This window comes from Pezoporus flaviventris, unplaced genomic scaffold, assembly GCF_033815535.1.
Source record: "Pezoporus flaviventris isolate CSIRO_AGI_PZ_B2104156 unplaced genomic scaffold, CSIRO_AGI_Pfla_v1 ptg000023l, whole genome shotgun sequence".
Lineage (NCBI taxonomy): Eukaryota > Metazoa > Chordata > Aves > Psittaciformes > Psittacidae > Pezoporus > Pezoporus flaviventris.
The window spans coordinates 7,068,666-7,085,914 of record NW_026892571.1 but is presented as its reverse complement, the minus strand read 5'-3'; the positions used below and the strand labels follow the sequence as shown (position 1 = coordinate 7,085,914).

The following is a 17,249-nucleotide window of genomic DNA, read 5'->3' as shown; positions in this document are numbered from 1 at the left end:
TGTTTTCCAGGTTCAGTAACTACTGCTTTAGTATCTTCAAATGCACATTAAATCGTGACACAAAAGACATCTTGGAGAGCAGAAACTCATCAATTCTATTTACAATGGGCCTTCCAGCTCCCCAAAACAGGTATGTACTTGAAGATGTAATCTCATATCATCCTGTGCTCAGGATAGCAATCACACAAGTAAGGTTCACACGCAACCACTCAACTGCCTGATCATCACAATTTTCGTTTAGTTAAACATCATGCTGTTAACACAATGTTTAACTCCATGAGGGGGTCATAAGCAAAGTGCAAATGGGGGTCTGCATTAGTTTAATCACTTTTATTCAGATAAGACCTGCCAGTTCGGGTCTCAGGAAGGATGGACAGAAGAGGATCCTCAATGGAAGGCAAAAAAGGATGAATGCAGGGTCCCCTCCTTCCACTTCTTCCAAAGAAATATGGACACATACCAAAGCACCCACTCCTGGCCCCCAAAGCAAAACAGGTATGTATGGCCTCAGCTACAATCTTCTTCCTCCTGCAGAAGCACACAGAAGTACAAAACATTGGAACTGCAACAAGCTTGCAAGCACTAGCCACATTCTCCTCTTTTCCACCAAGGCTACATAAGGGTTACAATGGCAACTGTGATCCCAAGCAGTCTTTCTAAAAGCAAAAACTCAGAGAAGATTCACTCATGGGTGCAGGATGAGTGGGCACTAGTGACAGATAAAAGCTTTTGTTTATCTTCTCTCCCTAGGCTACATAAAGCAGTAGTAGATGCACATTTACAGACCCAACAATATTCCATTTGGGATGGGATAAGGCTCCAGTCCCTCCCCCACACCCTTCCTTTCAAACTCTCTGCAGGTTTGGAAGATCAAAGGAAGACACCTCCATTACCCTCTTCCATTTTGTTGAGCAAGAAGTATTTCTATTGTATGAAAGTATATGTGTGTGTATATATATATATATATATGTATAGAAATATGGAATTTAGCAGAGTCTGGGATTCCCATATCCTTCCTCCCGAGTCCAGGGCAGCAATACTGGGGGCCGGAGGCTTTACTTTGTTCTCCGCTGGGTGGAGGATCTCACCTCCCCCTCCAAACCTGGTTCAAAGTAGAAACCACTCCTAGAGATCAGGAGGCAGCAGCACGGGAGACATTTTTCCCCCTCTCTCCGCATGCAGGGAGGCAGCGGCAAGCGGAGGGCCCGACCGCCTCGGCAGGGTGCAGGCGGGGCGGTACCGAGACCCCCTCCCCTCGCTCGCTCCCTCCTCCCCGGCCTCAGCACTAGGCCCGGGGCCGCCCTGCCCGTGCGGAGCCGCCGGGACCCCGCCCCCGCGGCTCCGGTGCGGCCGCTCACGCCCATGGCGGCGGGGAGGCCCGGGCCGGCGCGGGGGGAAGCGGGGTGTGGTGCGGCCCGTGACCCCCGCGCCCGGTCGGGAAGGCGCCAAGCGCCCGCCTGGCGGCGGCAGGCCCGACGAGCGGGAGGGCGGGCGGCAGGGCCTGTCAGGAAGCGGCAAAGGGGAGGGGGAGGGCTGGGCCCGCCGGCGGGATCGCTCACCTCGGACACCTCGTCCTCGTCGCTGCCGGAGCCGCCGCCGCCGCCCCCGCTCCGCAGCACGGCGGCCGCCAGCTTGAAGTCGAGGGCGGCCTCGCCAGCTGCGGGTGCGCCGGGGCCTCCCGGCCCGCCGGGCCCGGCCTCCCCGAAGAGGCGCACGGCCCGCAAGCCCAGCGGGGAAGGCCCGGCCGCGGCAGGCGGCTCGGCGGCGGGCGGCGCGCGGGGAGCGACCGAGTCGATCTCCTCGTCGCCGACAGGGGCGGCGGTGCCGTCCGTGAGCATCGCGCTGATCTGGGGCCGCTCGCAGAGCCCGGCCGTCTCCGTCCCCTCACGGCACCGCAGCAGCGCCACTAACTTCTCACACCCTACCCGGACGCGGGCGCCGCGCCGCCCCCCCTCCTGCCGCTCCGCCCGCGCCTATTGGGCTCGCTCTGCCGACAGCGGGTTCTCATTGGCGGCGGCTCCCGTCACTCAGGATGGCGTCACGCGCTCCCAGCATGCCGCCCTGAGAGCGCACGCCGAGGCGGTTAGAGCCCGCCGCCCCGCCCCGCTGCCCCGGCCTCACTTCCTGAACTCCCCGCCAGCCCATTGGCAGCCCGGAACATCAGTCACGGGCCTCGCCGCAGCTGCGAGCGCCCACGGGGCGAGCGGGATGCCGGTCAAAGCGAATCCGGGAATCGCGGGTTCTGATTGGCCACGGAGCACATCGCTCACAACGCAAGGCGTCTGGCGCCACCCCATTGGCTCCTACCGTGCCCTGGACCCTCCTCCCCTTCGAACCCCTCTGAAGGTCCCCGCACAGTGATCCCACACCCGCCCGCGCGGGCGGCGATTGACGCTGCGCGCCGCGCGTCAAGGTGAGCGGCCCGCCCCCTCCCTTCCCTCTCCCGCACCCGGCCCGAGGGCGGCCCGCCATAGGCTGAGCGCGCTGTCACTCCGCCCCGCCCGCTGTGACGTCACTGGCGCGGCCACGTGGCCTCTGTCACCGCCGCGGCCAGGCCGGGACAGGCGACGACAGGGACCAAGGGGGGGGGCCGGGGGGACACACAACGGGGAGAGACCGGAGCGGGAGGGTGGGAGGGGGCTGCGGGTCCCCGGCCCCGGGAGCAGGCGGGACGGGGCCTGCGGGCGAGGTGCTGCCCGCGGCAGGGCCGGGCACGGCTGGTCGGGAGGTCGTACCGGCCCCCGGTGAGGATTACAGGCCTCACGCTGCCCAGAGCAGACGGCTGTCCCCAGTCCCCTCTGCCCCTCACCGTGCCCTGCGCCCCGGTTGCGAGCCTAGTTGACGGAGATGTTGATCTCTGGTCCCTGGCGATGCATCAGCTCACACTGGAGGGAGAAGGAAGAGGGCTCAGGGCTCGCCACCCTCCCACCAGGCAGCTCCGTAGACTGGCTCAGGCCGGGCTCAGCCCCGCACCAGCACGCTCAGGGGTGGCTGCGAGGAGCACAGCACCCAGCACGTCACCCACCTCCTCGCTACTGCATTCATCCTCCTTCCGCCTCCTGGCCTGTTTTCCCTTTGCCTCCCCTCTAGCGGTTTCAGGCAGGAGGCTATCCAGCCAGCTCAGGTCATGCAGAGAGAACACACGCTCCAGCACCTTCCGGATCCCCACCAGGGCCAGCAGCTGGGGCCAGAGCAAATCGCGGGTCAGCATCGCACAGTGCTTGGGGCTGGCAACCAGGGAACGGGCAGTGTGGTCCCTGTCACATCCCCTCTTGTCCCCCGGTGAATGCCAGTGAGGTGGCATGCCACCTCTCCTGCCTTGCTCCCAAGGGATGATGAAAAGCGGTGACAGCTCCAAACCAGGAGGTGAAGGCTGGTGCCAAGCCATGAACTGCAGGGACCTGGCAGCCCTTGAGGGTCTGAGCACCCAAACATGCCTTGCCATTGCATGTGATCCCACCCATGTCTCATGCCCAGGTGGAGGACTAGGCATCACTCTGGTGATGCTCAGGGCATGTGGGCAGCACCCAGCCTGTCTCCAAAGCAGTGCTGCCCAGTTAAAAGGGTTCTCTTACCATCACTGGGAAAATAATAGCAGCCACAGTGGATTTGACGACCCAGAGCAGAGCCAGGCACAGCAGCTGGATGATGGTGAAGAGGTGCACCCGGCGCAGGGGCACATGCCGGAGGTAGGCAAGGTCTGGCTGGTGCTTGGCTGGTATCAGGAGCAGCCTCACACGGTCTGTGAGCTGTAGCGAGAGGACAGAGTGTGGGTCACACCAGCTTGCAGGCAGCTCTCACCCATCTCCCTGTTGGGCCCACAGCTGGGTAGGTTTGGTATTATTTCCACAACTCAGCCCTCCTGCCAGCTGCACTGGCCAATACCGTGATGGGTGAGTGTGAATGCAAGGCAAGGGGTCCATCACCCCAGACAGGCATCTAGAAAGGACTCAAGCTGGTCTTAAAGGGTTAAGTGAGAGATGACAACCCCTGGATTCCCATCCCTGCCTGCAGGAAACTGCTGCTGTCTTTGCCAGAGCTCAACCCCGGATTCCCCAAGCAGACTGAAGGAGTGAGGGGGTTTCCTAGCCTGTCATCCAGAGCTGGGTAATTGCAAGGAAAATGTGCCATTTAGAGGAAAATAAAAAAAAAAAAAAGGTAGATATTTCTGGAGTGGGGATTTTTTTTCCTCTCTGTGGGTTTATCAGCAGAGAAACAGAGCTGGTACATCAATGGCAGTGCGAGCACCAAAGGACCAGCAAGTCCCAGCTCTGCCTGCAGCTCTCGGATGGGGACATCACTATGGCTTTGAGAGGAAGTCTGGGTTATCCACTGGTCCTTCCACTTCTCCCAAGCCACTGTTCTGTCAGTGCAGCAGTGCTCCTCAGCATCCCAGACACCTCCCTTCCCCTCTCATCTGCACCAGGAAGGTTGCTCTGTCCCCCTGAACCCCGTGCCAGGCTGCACATCACACGAGGGCTGTGCTGCACAGTGAGAGCAGGTGTGAAGCCGGCCCCAACACAGCCCCCCCCCCAGCACCCCGGCACAGCCCTGCTCACCTGGATGCTGTTCAGCGCTGCCACCCCCATGTGCAGGAAGACCCCATACAGCACCGGCATTGGTATGTGCTGCAAGACAGGCGAGGGTCAGAGGGGTGTGAGTCCCCACGGGGCTGCCATCACTGAGCATCCTCCCCTGCACAAAACTCACATGCGGCTTTTGCTTCCTTCATTTCCAACAGCCCAGTTTAATTTCATGGCTTCAAGGGCTTTAATGTCTGGACCTGCTCCCAGCTACACTGCTTGTGTGGGGACAGGCAGCTGACAGAGAGGAGAAACATGCACCAAATTCTGGTCTCACCGGAGTGACTAGGGGAGGAGAATCTCCTCCCTTGACCTGCAGCTCATGCTCTGGGGATACAGCCCAGCATTCAGGGTTGGGGGGGGGGGGCTGGAGTCTGGGCTGAAGCGCACATGGCCAGGTCATCCTGTCTGTCACCCACCAGTCCACCCAAGTCCTTCTCCTCAGGGCTGCTCTCAACCCGTTCATCCCCAGCCTGTATTGATACTGGGGCTGCACCAACCCCACTGCAGGTCCTTGCATATGGCCTCACTGAACCTCTCAGGTTCACATGAGCCCATGTCCTCCAAGGTCCTTCTGGATCCCATCCCTTCCCTCAGGCATGTCAGCCGCACCACTCAGCTTGGCAAATGTGCTGAGGGTGCCCTTGATCCCACTGGCTATGTCATTGATGAAGATATTAAATAATATTGATCTCAGTAGGGACCCTTGAGGGACACCACTTGTTTCTACTTGGACATTGATCCACTATTCCTCTTTGGATGCCACTATCCAGCCAGTTCCTGATCCATCTAACAGTCCATCCATCAATCCCGTATCTTTCCAATTTGGAGGTAAGAATGTTGTGGGGGTCCATAACAAAGGCATTACAAGCCCATCCTCAGAGGTGAGAACAGAGGTAAAGGGACCTCCCCCTGCCCCATGTAATCCAGATGTGGCCAGGGTGTACTGGGCTCTGCCTAATGTGGCAGAGGCAACAAGCGAGAGCCAGCACCAGCCAGGCTCACCCTACCACGGTGGTGGGTGTGTTTGGGGACAGGAAGGGACCCGATGCCCATGTGGAGGTTGACATGGGCAGCAGTGTGCTGCTGTGCCCTCTGTCCTGTGGTGCTCCCGCCAGGCCCTTCTCCCAGCCCCTTCCCACACAGCACTCAGCTCCCTGTGCCTGCCAGCCAGGCTTCTGTGATGGATCAATGGGATGAACAACAGAAACCTCCCAGCCTTACAGGATATGGCTGCCCCCCGCCTTGGACAAGAGACCAAACCCAGCACCAGGCTTCCTACCTTGAGAATGGGTGCCATGAAGACAGAGAGTCCCATCAGGATAAAAACAGCGATGCCTGTCAGCCTCTGCTCCCTGCAGGCACAGCACTGATGTTAGGGTGCCTGGGGTCCCCCAGGAGCCCACAACCCACAGCTGCCCTCCCCAGGGTCTCCTCTCTGTTCAGCTCTGATGGAACTATGGCATCCCCCGGGAAACACAAGCAGCCACTAAACCAGCTCAGCTGGGCAGCGTGGGTATGTCCCTGTCCCCTGACTGCAGCCACAGGCAGGAGGTCCCTGGGCTCACTCTGTACCTGATGCCCAGGAACTCAGGCTGCTCGCCAGGGGCTGAGGTTTCACTCTCCTTCCTCAGGCTCTCCATGTGCGCCAGGGAGATGACAGTGGCTGAGACATACCAGGGGAGGCCAGTAGCAGAGGTGGCGACCATCAGGAGGGAGACGCAGAGGAGGTCCAGATGAAAGCCTGCTCCTTTCTGCAACAGGAGGGTCAGCAGAGCTAGGGATGAGGCATCTCCCCAGCAGTGTCAGAGGGGCACAGTGGGGTCTGCCCACCTTGCCAATGGTTCAGAGTGCTGTTCTCCCTTTGGCTGTGCCCAGACCTTTGGGGCCCAGCCTGTACTTGGGTCCTCCTTGTTGTCTGGGTCTTGCCTGTCCCTTGTCCCCACTCACCTGCAGCTTGTATTCCCTGCGGTTAAGGATGACAGCTGTGATCTGCTGGTCCATGAAGATGAGGATGGTGACAAGGACAGCAGGCACTGCAGACACCAGGCAGACCCACCATGGGTTGGCTCCAAAGGGCGAGACGATCCAGCCCCGTCCTGGGTTTGTGGGCTGCAGAGAGCAGAAGGATCATGGCAGCTCCCACCTGCCTGCAGGGTCTGCAGCCCAGCTGGGTGACAGGAGCAGCCCCAGGGGTGCTCCACATGGGGAGAGGAAGAGCATCCTCCCTCATCCTGGGGATGATGCAGGACAGCGTGACCCACCAACCCACCCCAAGGCAGAGCAGGTGGCTGCCCCTGAGCATCCCAAGCCAAAAGCTGGGCACATGCCCCGGGGAGCAGGTGAAGGACATGGCACTGGGTGTTGATGATGGCAAGTCCAAGGAGGTGGTGGTGAGCACGGGCTGCTCTGAGGTGCTGCCAGCCGCGCTCCACACCCAGGGTGGGGAGCCCAAGCCTGGGCTTGAGCTTGTGGCTCCTGCTCCAGTGTGAGCTGTACCATGACGTAGTTCATGCAGGACCAAGCCAGGTTGTTTACAGAGCATGGGACCTGCTGTCATTCAACCCCTTCTTTTGCTGGGGCACAACCTGCATCCCTATAAGGCTGGACCCATGAACAGCCACAACGTGGCAGGATGGCTACTGTGGGGTGCACAGACCCACCCCCTGCAAAAACACCCCATCAGCACCTTCAGCTCACTGGGGACAAGGAGCTTGGGAGTCTCCAGGCCCAGGGTGGCATCAACGGCGCAGAAGGCCAGGATGGCCAGGATGATGGCGAAGTCGCTCACCAGCTTCCGCACCTGCAGACAGAGGGGGCTTGGCCTGGGCTGCCCAGGGTGAGGGGCTGGCCCAGAGCACCCCTGGGTCACAGCACCCAGAGCCATCCCCACACCACTGGGAGGGGTGGCTGAAGGGTGCTCACCCCTGCAGGGAAGTAGCGGCTGCTCCTGAAGCGCTTGAGTGCAGAGCAGGAGAGGAAGGTGCCTCCGAAGAGCAGGAAGGAGATGAGGGTGACATCGGGCACGTACTGGCAGCTTGTCCCCAGGAGCTGCCCTCCCCGCTCCAGGCACTGGCTCCTGCTCAGCCCAGCGGGGGCTGCTGAAGGCTGCAGGGACAGGGCAGGTGGCAAGGAGGGGCCATGGGCACCTTAGGTCCCCAGCCCCTCTCCTGCCTGCCTGAGAGCAGGGGCTGTACCTGCATGGCTGACGGGAGCAGTGTGTTGTTCCCTGCGGAGCTGTGACCTGCAAGGGATGGGGGGGTCAGAGTGCCAGCACAACAGGCACACTCCATCAGGGATGACTGGGACTGTGCTGCCATCAGGGTGGCTCCTCAGGCTCTCCCCAAGGGCTCAGGGTGCTGGATGGGGCCCTATGGGACTCCTGAGGCCCCAGCACTGGGTGATGCTCAGGAAACACCAAGAGGGAAGCTCCTGTGAAGGGCTTCATGAAGCACCACCAGCACCCTTGGCCCCAGGCTGGTGGTGCATTTGGTACATGGTGTTTCTGGTACACAGTGCAGGATCAGTGTAGACGCATCTTCGGGCCCTAGGGAACACCCTCTGATTTACAGACTGGGCTAGAAACAGCAGTGCAAACCCAGCAGTGCAAACCCACCCACCAAACGCCCACCTCCAGCCCCTGGCATCCCCTCTCCCAGAGCCACAGGATCTGGCCCAAGGCGCTCTGTGCTCCTGGCACTGCAATGCTTGGGCAGTGCTTGGGCAGTGCCAGGAGGTAGGGATGGGTGGACAGACTGCATGGATGGGAGTGGAGGAAGGTGCCGATGTGGTCTGGCAGGCAAGGATGGGGCTAAGCCACCACCTCCTCCAGCACCTTCTCCCATCTAGCTGGGCGGCTGGGTCCCAGTGGAGCTCCATGCAGCTGCCCCCTGCTCCCCACCAGCCCAGCGGCTGTTTGGGCTCACCAGGGCTGGACAAGTTGCAGACGCAGCTGTAGGAGGTGACATTGTCCAGCCGGTACTGCCAGTTGATGGGGAAGGTGTCTGCCAGGCTCAGCATCTTCTTCAGGGAGTCGTAGATGAATATCAAGCTGATGAGGGCGCAGAAGCCTTCCTCGGTGAAGCGGGTGAAGTACCGCACCAGGTGACTGGCCTCGGTGGCCACCAACACCACACCAAAAAAGGCCACCCAGAGCCCAATCCAGAGGCGAAACTCCAGGTAATGCAGGCTGTGGTCCCTGGTGGGAAGGGTGACCCCAGCACTCAACAGTGACACCCTCCTGGCATGATGGTGTCCTGTGTCCCAGCCAGGGGACAGTGGGCCAAGGAGCCATCTCTGGCAGGGCACTTACTGGCTGAAAGAGAAGAGGAGGCGCTCGAAGACCAGCATGGGGCCAGTGCTGCTCAGGATAGTGAGGGGCTGGCCAGAAAAGAGGCAGAAGACGAAGCCGGCAAAGGCTGTGCCCAGGAAACTCTCCAGCACTCCCTGAAACACAGGGAATAGGTGCCAGGCACCAGGGGACAAGAGTCCTGGGCCTGTCTCCAACAGCAGCACAGCTGCAGGCATCTGCCCACACCTCCCTTGGAGCTCAGGGTCAGTGCCCGGGGGGCTGCAGAGGCCGGGGAAGGGCACAGGATCCAGGTGATATTCAGGATGCCCCGAGGCTCACCAGGTAGTGATGGGCACCTGTCAGACCCGTTGGACTGGTGCAGGGTACCCCGTGGCTGCACTGACCTGCATGTTGGCAGTGGCGTCTCCCAGCATGCCCCCAAAGGTGATGGCGTTGGTGGCTGTGGCCAAGTAGATGTAGAGCACTGCTGAGAGGCACTGGGGGTGCAGGGCATCGGAGAAGTCACTGCAGTACCACGGTGCCTTCCTCCGGATGTCCCGCAGCAGCCCTCCAAAAAGCCTGGGGCAGCACAGGGACATCTCAGAGCAGGCCCCCCACATTGGCCGTCACCACCCAGCATTGCTGCAGGGCAGGGGACAGTCCCTTCCCTTGGGACCAGCCCAGAGGGGTTTGGATGTGGTGGCTCCATGTGCTGGGGAGAGGCAGTGCCCTGCCCCAAATTCAGCACCCTGCATCCTGCTGCACATTCCACCTACCGCATCCTTCCAGGCACCCACCTGCCTGTCCTCTCCAGCTCCTCCCCAGTGCATGGGTGCCCCAGGTTGGCTCTGTCTCCTCCTGCTGCCGTGTCCCCATTGCTGTAGGACTGCCGGTCTGGTGGGTGCACTGCAGTCCTGTGGCGGAGCAGAGCATGAGACAAGGTTGGAGCCCTGAGGAGCCAGCTACACCTAGGGGATGCTATGAGGGGACATGGAGGATGGAGGGGAGACAGGGGTGCAAGCAAGGTTGGGAGGACCTCATGTGTCCCCTGATAATGAGAAGGAGAAACATCAGGAGGAGGAGGATGAATTCTATGACCTTCATGTTTGGTCCCAACCCAACCATGATCTCCAGCAAGCCCTGGAGCCAGACCTCACAGACTGTTTTTCATAGAGGAATTGGGAAGAGACAGAGGGGTGCAGCTCAGAGGATGAGTTTTCCATCTGAGCATTGAAACTCAGCATTCCAAGGAGCTCCTGCCCGAAGGGCATGCAGGTTGGTTTTGCCATCCCCTCCCAAGTGAGACAGCAGGACTAACAGCAGCGGGGACCAGAGCTGTGCTCATTGGCTTGGTCAGAGGGTCTTGGCTGGGAGGACCTCACTGGCAAAGGTTGGTTCCAGCATATCTTCATCCCCAAGGAGATGAAGATTCCAATGTCATGGGCAGAGGTCTACACATGGGATACTGCAGAGGGGCTGGCCAAGATTGTGGGTCCCTCCCTCCAGCCTACCTCCTATGCAGGGATGGCAAACAGCTCGGTGGAGGGATTCGGGCATTGAGGTCCCATTTCCCTGGAGGAAGCACTGTCAGCTCATCCAGGAACGCCTCCATCCCTGCAATGAGGTCCCGTCGGTGCTCAGCCTGCCAGGCAACCCTTTGGAAGAGCTGTGGGGAGAACATGGTTTAACTACCACGTTCCTGCCTTTGGGGGCTTGGAGCCTTCCTCCCACCCTGTAGCCATCACCAAGAAAGGCACCCATCGAGGTGCACCGACATCCTACAGACCAACCACAGAACTTTGCTTTCTTCTCCTGGGCAAGGGAGGCCACAGCTCAACCCTTCCTCTGACTCCTCTGATGTAGCCTTCAGAGGATAGGAGCCCCGATGTCCTCAGCCATGGCCTCATCCCAGCCCATCCCACCCGTGGATGCTCTACCAGGCTCACCTCATCCGTCAGCAGTGTAGCCATGGCTCTGCCAACCTCATGGTAGGCTTTCTCTTTGGCTTGGGGACCCAGGAGAATGAAGAGGAACCTGTAGGTGGGAGAGAATATCTCCTGAGCAGCCACCTTGTTGTCGGGGGATGCTTCTTCCAGGGGAGACCATGGTGCTGTGGGGATGCTGGGAATGCTGGCTTGGCAAGCTTGTGGGGCTTGAGATCTGGGATGGGGCTGTCTGTGGGGTCCTGCTTATGGGAATGCTGCTCACAGGCAGGATGCAGCAGTGTTAGCACTGCGAGGAGAGCTTGCAGGATGAAGGGGCAGCATGTTTGATAGGACTGTCAGGAACATGGAGGAGATTGGAAAGAGGGCTCAGAGTCCTTGAAGGAATGTGGCTAAAATCTCACCCTTCAGAGGGTCCTGCAAAATAATGTGGTCTGCAGAGGGACAGCGCATCCAAATACTTAACCAAACCCACTACTCCTTTTCAAAACTGGCAAAACCAGTCACCATCCTGGTACCCTGAGGCTGCAGTGATTGTACCCCAGGCAAACCTCCAGTGAGGGGCAGGAAAACTCCTCTGTCAGCAAGAATAGGGCTGAAGGCAGTTCGACAGAGCCAGTGCAGCCCTGACATGCGGCATCGGTGCAGGAAGTCTCCTGGAGCCTGCTCTGAGGGGTCAGGAGGTGATGGTACCCACCTGGAACTGCTCTCACCCAGGCATCTTCAGAAAGGCACTGGGAAAACCTTAAGATCCTAGAGAAGGACCTGGGTGGGAGATAGCTCTGGGATGGTGGCTGTTGCGAGTGGGACAGCCCAGGGGGGCTGACAAAGTGAATACCACCAGGGCAAAGGGATGGGTAGGGACAAACTCTCCTGTCTGGGGAAGGAAAATACAGGGCAAGGGGTTGTCGTGAGCCACTCAAGACCAGTGGGGGTTCCCCGGGGACCTGCCACCCATCTCCCACCAAGGAGAGAGCTGGAGGTGGATGGATGTCCTGCTCCATCCAGCTCCCGGAGGACCGGTGCTCTGGGCAGAGTGACCAGGAGGTGGCAATGTCCCTCCTGATCCCTGGCTGCCTCCTCCACACGCTCCCTAAGTACTCAGCTCCAGGGGCACACTGACCATTCCCCTTTCAGGCTTCAGATGATATATTCCTCAACCGTGGAGGAACACCTCCTGCCCTCCTCCTTTCCCCCTGCACCAACAGTGCCACAGGAGCCACCCCAGCCCTCAGTAGTGTGTCATGGGCAGTGGGAGGGCAGGAGGCTCCTGTGCCTCTTCCCAGACACAAGCCCCTGTGCTCCGGTGCAGCACACGAGGAGCACCCGCACCCGTCTAAGGAGGACAGTGAATGCAGAGCTAGGTGAAGATAACCCGGGGTACGTCCCTCCCAGGCTCCCAGCAGATGCTTGACTCTCAGCCCATCCCAGGATGCTCCTAAGGAGCTGGGAAAAGCAGGAGGGGAAGGTTCTGTGGCTGTGTGTGGCACTGGATGCTGTACCCTTTGCTTTTGCCAAGCAAAGCCCTGTCCTGGATGGGTGGGAGTGGGGACAGGGATGAAGAGGGGTGCAGGGCCTTCAGCCATGCTCTATTTACCTGCTGGGGAGAGCGACTTCAGCCAATGAGCCGAGGGCCACTGCTTGCCTGAGGCGGATGAAGGCGGTGAAGGGCTTCTCCAGGAATTCAACCTCCCCAACAGCAATGTGGGCAGCCTCAGAGCCTGGTGGGACCTTCTTCTTAAACTGGTTTCTCAGCTGCAAGGAGAGGGATGCAGTGCTGGGCACTCCGGATGCAGCAGCTGCCCTCAGCCAAGCTTCTTCCTGCCTTACCTGCTCCTTGAGAGGTGTTTCAGAGAGCTGTGCTCCAGGCTCAGCCCAGCTTTTGGCCTTTCCTGCAAAGAAAGGCAACAAGCAGCAGAATATATGTGCAAGGGAACAGCCAGCCACCATGTGTGCATCGTATTGCTGGTGGCAGTGGAGGGTGCCTGGTGTGACAAGCGTGTGGCCACTCATGCGCCTACCTCTGCAGGGAGCCAGGCCAAGCTGGGCGAGCAGCTGCAGTGGGGACTGGGTGTGCTGGTGCCGGGGCTGGAGCAGCAGCAGGGCTGCCAGGCGCTCCCGCAGCTCTGGCTGCAGCTCCGCTCCCTCGGGCTGCCCGGAAAGAGCCTTGTCTGCAAAGGGATGGGGAGAGCTCTGAGTGCCCCTGGATTGCTGCCTGCTGCAGGGCTGCCGGGGGGAAAGGCCACTTTGCTGGAGCAGCAAACAGCCACACAAGATACCTGCCTATTGCACATTGGTGCATTTATATAGATATACATAAATATAGATATCTCTATAAAGACCAGCCCCACCATAGGAGGTGACCTTCACATTTCCCATGTACCAATTATTTCCTTGAAACTAGGAGCATCCAGATCCAGGAGCAGAGTTCCCTTCTGCAGGCATGTCCTGAGCTGGAAGAGGCTGTGCAGGAGGAGGGCTGGAACGTGGGGTGCACTCCATCGCTCCCCACCATCCTCCACCTTCTCCTCGAACTTTATCCACCTGCCAGGGGAGATGTGCGGGTCAGAACAGAATGTTGTGCCCTGGGCCAGGTAGTGGGATCTGCATCTTGGGTCTACCATGAGCTTGGCATGAGACTGGCACAGACAGGGGAGTTTGGGGGTTCAGAGGGAGCTGCAGTGGGCTCATGGAGCAAGGGCAGATGGGCAGCCTCAGTGGTCACATCCCCTTTCCTGCTGACCTACACCTTGTCCCCATCCCCTGATCAAGGGATTTCACCAGTCACAGGACCACAGAAGTCTCTGTGTTTGAAGGGACCTTCACAAACCATCCAGCCCAACCCTCTGCCACGGGCAGGGATGCCTTCCACTAGTCCATGTTCCTCCAAGCCCTGTCCAACCTGGCCTTGAACACTGCCAGGGATGGGGCAGCCACAGCTTCTCTGGGCACCCTGTGCCAGTGCCTCCATAAAACATTTCTTTCCTGTGTCCACCTAAATTTATCCTCGTCCTTTGTCCCGTCACTACAGGCCCTGGTAAAAAGTCTCCGTCTTTCTTGTAAGCTCCATTTATAGGCTGAAAGGTCTCAGTACGGTCTCCCCTTCAGGAGCCTTCTCTTCCCCAGGCTGACCCAGCCCAACTCTCTCAGCCTGGCTCCAGAGCAGAGCTGCTCCAGCCCTTGCAGCATCTCTGTGGCCTCCTCTGGACTCGCTCCAACAGCTCCATGTCCCTGTGGTGCTGTTGCCCCAGAGTTGAATCAGGACTGCAGGGGGAAGTCTGCCCAGAGTGTGGCAGAGGGGGAGAATTCCCTGCCTCGATCTGCTGCTCACACTCTGGGGATGCAGCCCAGCACATGATGGGGGTCTGGGCTCAAGTGCACACTGAAGCTGGGTCATGTCCCATCTGTCACCCAAGTGACAAGGACCCCCCAAGTTCTTCTCTGCAGGGCTGCTCCCAACCCACCCATCCCTAGACTGTGCTGGGGCTGGGGCTTAGCCTGCTGTTAGCAGGGTCAAACCAGAAATGGCTTGAGCTGTTCGCCATGCTCGGGCTCTGCCGAGTATTTAACTGCCAGGTGCAGACAGAGCTTCCCTTTGTCCCCTTGGGTGGGCACAGTGCTGCGGGTGGCTGGGCACACTGCATGGGGCAGCCCCTCAGCAGGGCCGGCTGCTGCCCACAGCAGGGTGCTGCAAGGAGAGGGCTGGGTGCTGGGGGAGCTACCACAGCCACAGCTCTTTGGCTTTGCCCCCTCCTGTAGACAGACCCTGTAGACAGACCCATCTCTGCCTCCAGGCCCTCACAGCCCATGTCCCCCTGTTGCCTGATGAGCTGTGGAGGATGGTGAGGGGTGTGGGGACATCCTAGCCATATTCCTGCCTCACACCAGCTGGCCCTGGTTCATCCCTGTTGGTCCCCATCGTCCCCAGCCAACCTGCCCTGACCTACCCACCCAGTCACCTCCAGAGACCTGCCAGGCAGCCAGATCTGGGCAGAAACAAAGCACCATCCCAGCCTCAGCTAAGCTGCTGGAGCCTTGCAGAGGCAGCAAAGGGATGAGCAGAAGCCAGGGCACTGTGCCCATACGGGATCACTGCCTGCGCCCTGCTGACACCCTTCCCTCTCCTGTGAAATAAGTCACTAGGCAGAGCACAAGCAGTGCACACATTGCTATGGGCAGAGGGTGGTGAGCAGCCCTGCTTTGGGGCTGATGTGAGGAGCCACCAGCCTTCAAAGATGCTGTGGGTTCCATCAGAGCAGCATCTCCTAATGCTTTGAAACGATGGGCTTCCCAAAGCATCACCTACCTGGCCATCTCTCTCCACTCCAGCCCTGCTGGGGTGCTGAGGAGCTGGTTGAGCTGGATGAAAAGCAGTGGGCAGGCAGTATCCCTCCAGTCCTGTTGCAGGGCAGCTGCTGGGGCTGTGCTGGAGGGGAAGATGCTGCAGCCGAAAGCCTGATAGGGAGCCTCATGGTTCCCCTCCTCTGGTCTGGGCTGTGAGCTGGCATCTGCTGCCTGGAGAGCCACACCATCCACTCCAGGCACGTGGGCTCGCATGGCCACCAGCACGCACAGCCAAACGTGTGGGCTCCCCTCTGGAGCTGCTGGCACTTGCAGGATCCCACTCATCCCACACCTTATAAAAGCTGCAAACCAGTTTCAACTGGCCACAAACCAATGCACGGGAGCCAAGCCCAAAACAACAACCTCACAACACCAGGGCCACTCAGGGGTCCCAGCATGGCTGGCTCCTGCCACCACGGCCACCTGCCTGGGCCAGAGTCCAGCAGAAGCCTCTGCCTCCTTCTAGTGACCCACATGGACTATCTGCCGTGGTCCATGGGGAGCAGCATGTCCCCAGACCCTCCTGCACCCCACAAGGCTTTGGTGAAGGGATGGTAAGGCCAACCCCAGGCAGCATCGGTGCCTCTGTCCATGGCAGGAGGGGTGGCACGGCCCCATGACAGGTCTTCCTGGGAAAGGGGATGTGAGGACGTGCGCTGGGGAGGGATGTGTCACATCTGAGCAAATCCAGAGTGGGGTAAAACAGGGCTGCCGGTGATGGGGCTCATGGCGAGGGCCAGGAGCACGTCAGGACTGTGGCCATCCCGGCGTGAGAACAGCACCACGTAGGCTGCAGCGGATGTTGCAGTGTGTGCCAGGGGGAAGGATGCGGGCAGAGCTGCGTTGCCCTGTCGAGCACAGGGAGGTGGCATGGCCAGCACAGTGCCACCAGCGAGAAGCAGCACCCTGTGTGTGCTCTGCCTGCTGCGTGCCCACCACTGACACCGGCACCAGCACCGGGCTTGGCTCCTGTGGCTCTGTGCAAACAAACAGCTGTGCTGTGTGCAGTGCAAACACAGTGGCAGGCAACACAAACACCAGCCCGGCATGGGCAGGTTGTGCTGGAACCCACCAGCCCCAGGCAGTATTCAGCCCAGCACAGGGCTAGTGGCCACCATGCAGGAGTCACGTTTGGGGTCAGAGGGAGTGATCCCTCGGTGCTGGCCCATGTCTCAGGGAGGATGGGCTGGGAGCTGAGGCTGAGGAGAGGATGGTGCTGGATCCAGCCCCAGGGGAAGTGGGGAGACACTTCTCCACATCAACCTCACTGTCCAGAGCTACAACCAACCTTCTCCCCCATACTCATGCTCTGTCCCATAGCTGACCCCTAGGGCTCCTTCCAGTCCCAGCCCCAGCAGCTATTTCATCCTGCCCCCCTTTAGTGCAGGCAGAAGGGGAGAAGGCATCCAAGGCATCCCTCAGTCATGCAGCACTGGGTTTGGGTTAAGCCATCCCTGGTTCATTGGAGGCTCCCAGGCACAGTGGGAACAGAGCAGTGGCAGGGGGTGGGGGTGTTGGGGCTGAGGTGGGGACTGGGGTCAGCATCTGGGTCCTGCTTTGCCACGTGCCATCCTTGCTGGGGACAGACACTACCCACGGGGCTGGAGCCTGGCACCCTCCTCTCCCTCAGCCTTCATCCCCCAGCTGCCTGCCCCATGCTGCTGGGCTGTTTGCTCTGGGGGCACCCAAACCTTCCCAGGGGTCCATCTGTCTCTCCCTCCCGTGGGGCTGCCCCAGCACAGGATGTGCATGGTTGGCAGTGGGGTGCAGCAGGAGGGCTGTGGGAGTCAGAGGGAGCAGGCAGCAGGATCCAGGCAGGAATAACAGCTGTCACCCCTTCCCTTGCCAGATGCCAGCCTTCTGTGCCAACATCCTCCCCAGTGCTGACGTGAGCTGGTGCCTCCCTTTTCCAAGGTGCCAGGTCAGGCGCAAATGCTGCTGGTGCCCCTGGCAGGGGAAAAAACCCATCCTCATGTGGGACCTTCCTAGGAGCCACAGAGTGGGGCTCTCCAGGGGCACACCAGGGACACAGCCCCTTGCCCAGGCCACCCCGACCCCCCTTGCTCTGCTGCCAGTCTGTCGGGCTGC

General features: G+C 60.0%; 2 protein-coding genes across 21 annotated transcripts in view; both read right to left on the bottom strand.

Moving 5' to 3' along the window:
* The window catches only part of ANKHD1 (ankyrin repeat and KH domain containing 1), a 103,937-nt gene extending 101,895 nt beyond the window's left edge, over positions 1-2,042 (bottom strand). For 6 of the 20 annotated variants that reach the window (XM_061456507.1, XM_061456508.1, XM_061456510.1 and 3 more), the window contains exon 1: positions 1,560-2,017. In XM_061456507.1, coding sequence (XP_061312491.1) covers positions 1,560-1,838 — 279 coding nt within the window. In that variant the 5' untranslated portion in view covers positions 1,839-2,017. Of the gene's footprint in view, positions 1-1,559 lie in introns of all 20 variants that reach the window. The other 14 variants (XM_061456513.1, XM_061456516.1, XM_061456517.1 and 11 more) reach the window with 8 other exon arrangements.
* A 760-nt stretch (positions 2,043-2,802) lies between these two features.
* SLC4A9 (solute carrier family 4 member 9) lies at positions 2,803-15,417 on the bottom strand. The gene is made up of 21 exons (XM_061456504.1): positions 15,124-15,417; positions 13,201-13,361; positions 12,839-12,988; positions 12,648-12,709; positions 12,415-12,572; positions 10,821-10,908; positions 10,386-10,540; positions 9,672-9,788; positions 9,279-9,453; positions 8,896-9,029; positions 8,510-8,781; positions 7,794-7,827; positions 7,509-7,713; positions 7,273-7,386; positions 6,534-6,695; positions 6,159-6,337; positions 5,866-5,938; positions 4,560-4,628; positions 3,576-3,749; positions 3,026-3,181; positions 2,803-2,885 (listed from the first exon to the last, which is right to left on the bottom strand). Exons 1-21 carry the CDS (start codon positions 15,372-15,374, stop codon positions 2,835-2,837), a joined length of 2,940 nt encoding a protein of 979 aa, XP_061312488.1. The 5' UTR covers positions 15,375-15,417; the 3' UTR covers positions 2,803-2,834.
* Between the last annotated feature and the right edge of the window lie 1,832 nt (positions 15,418-17,249).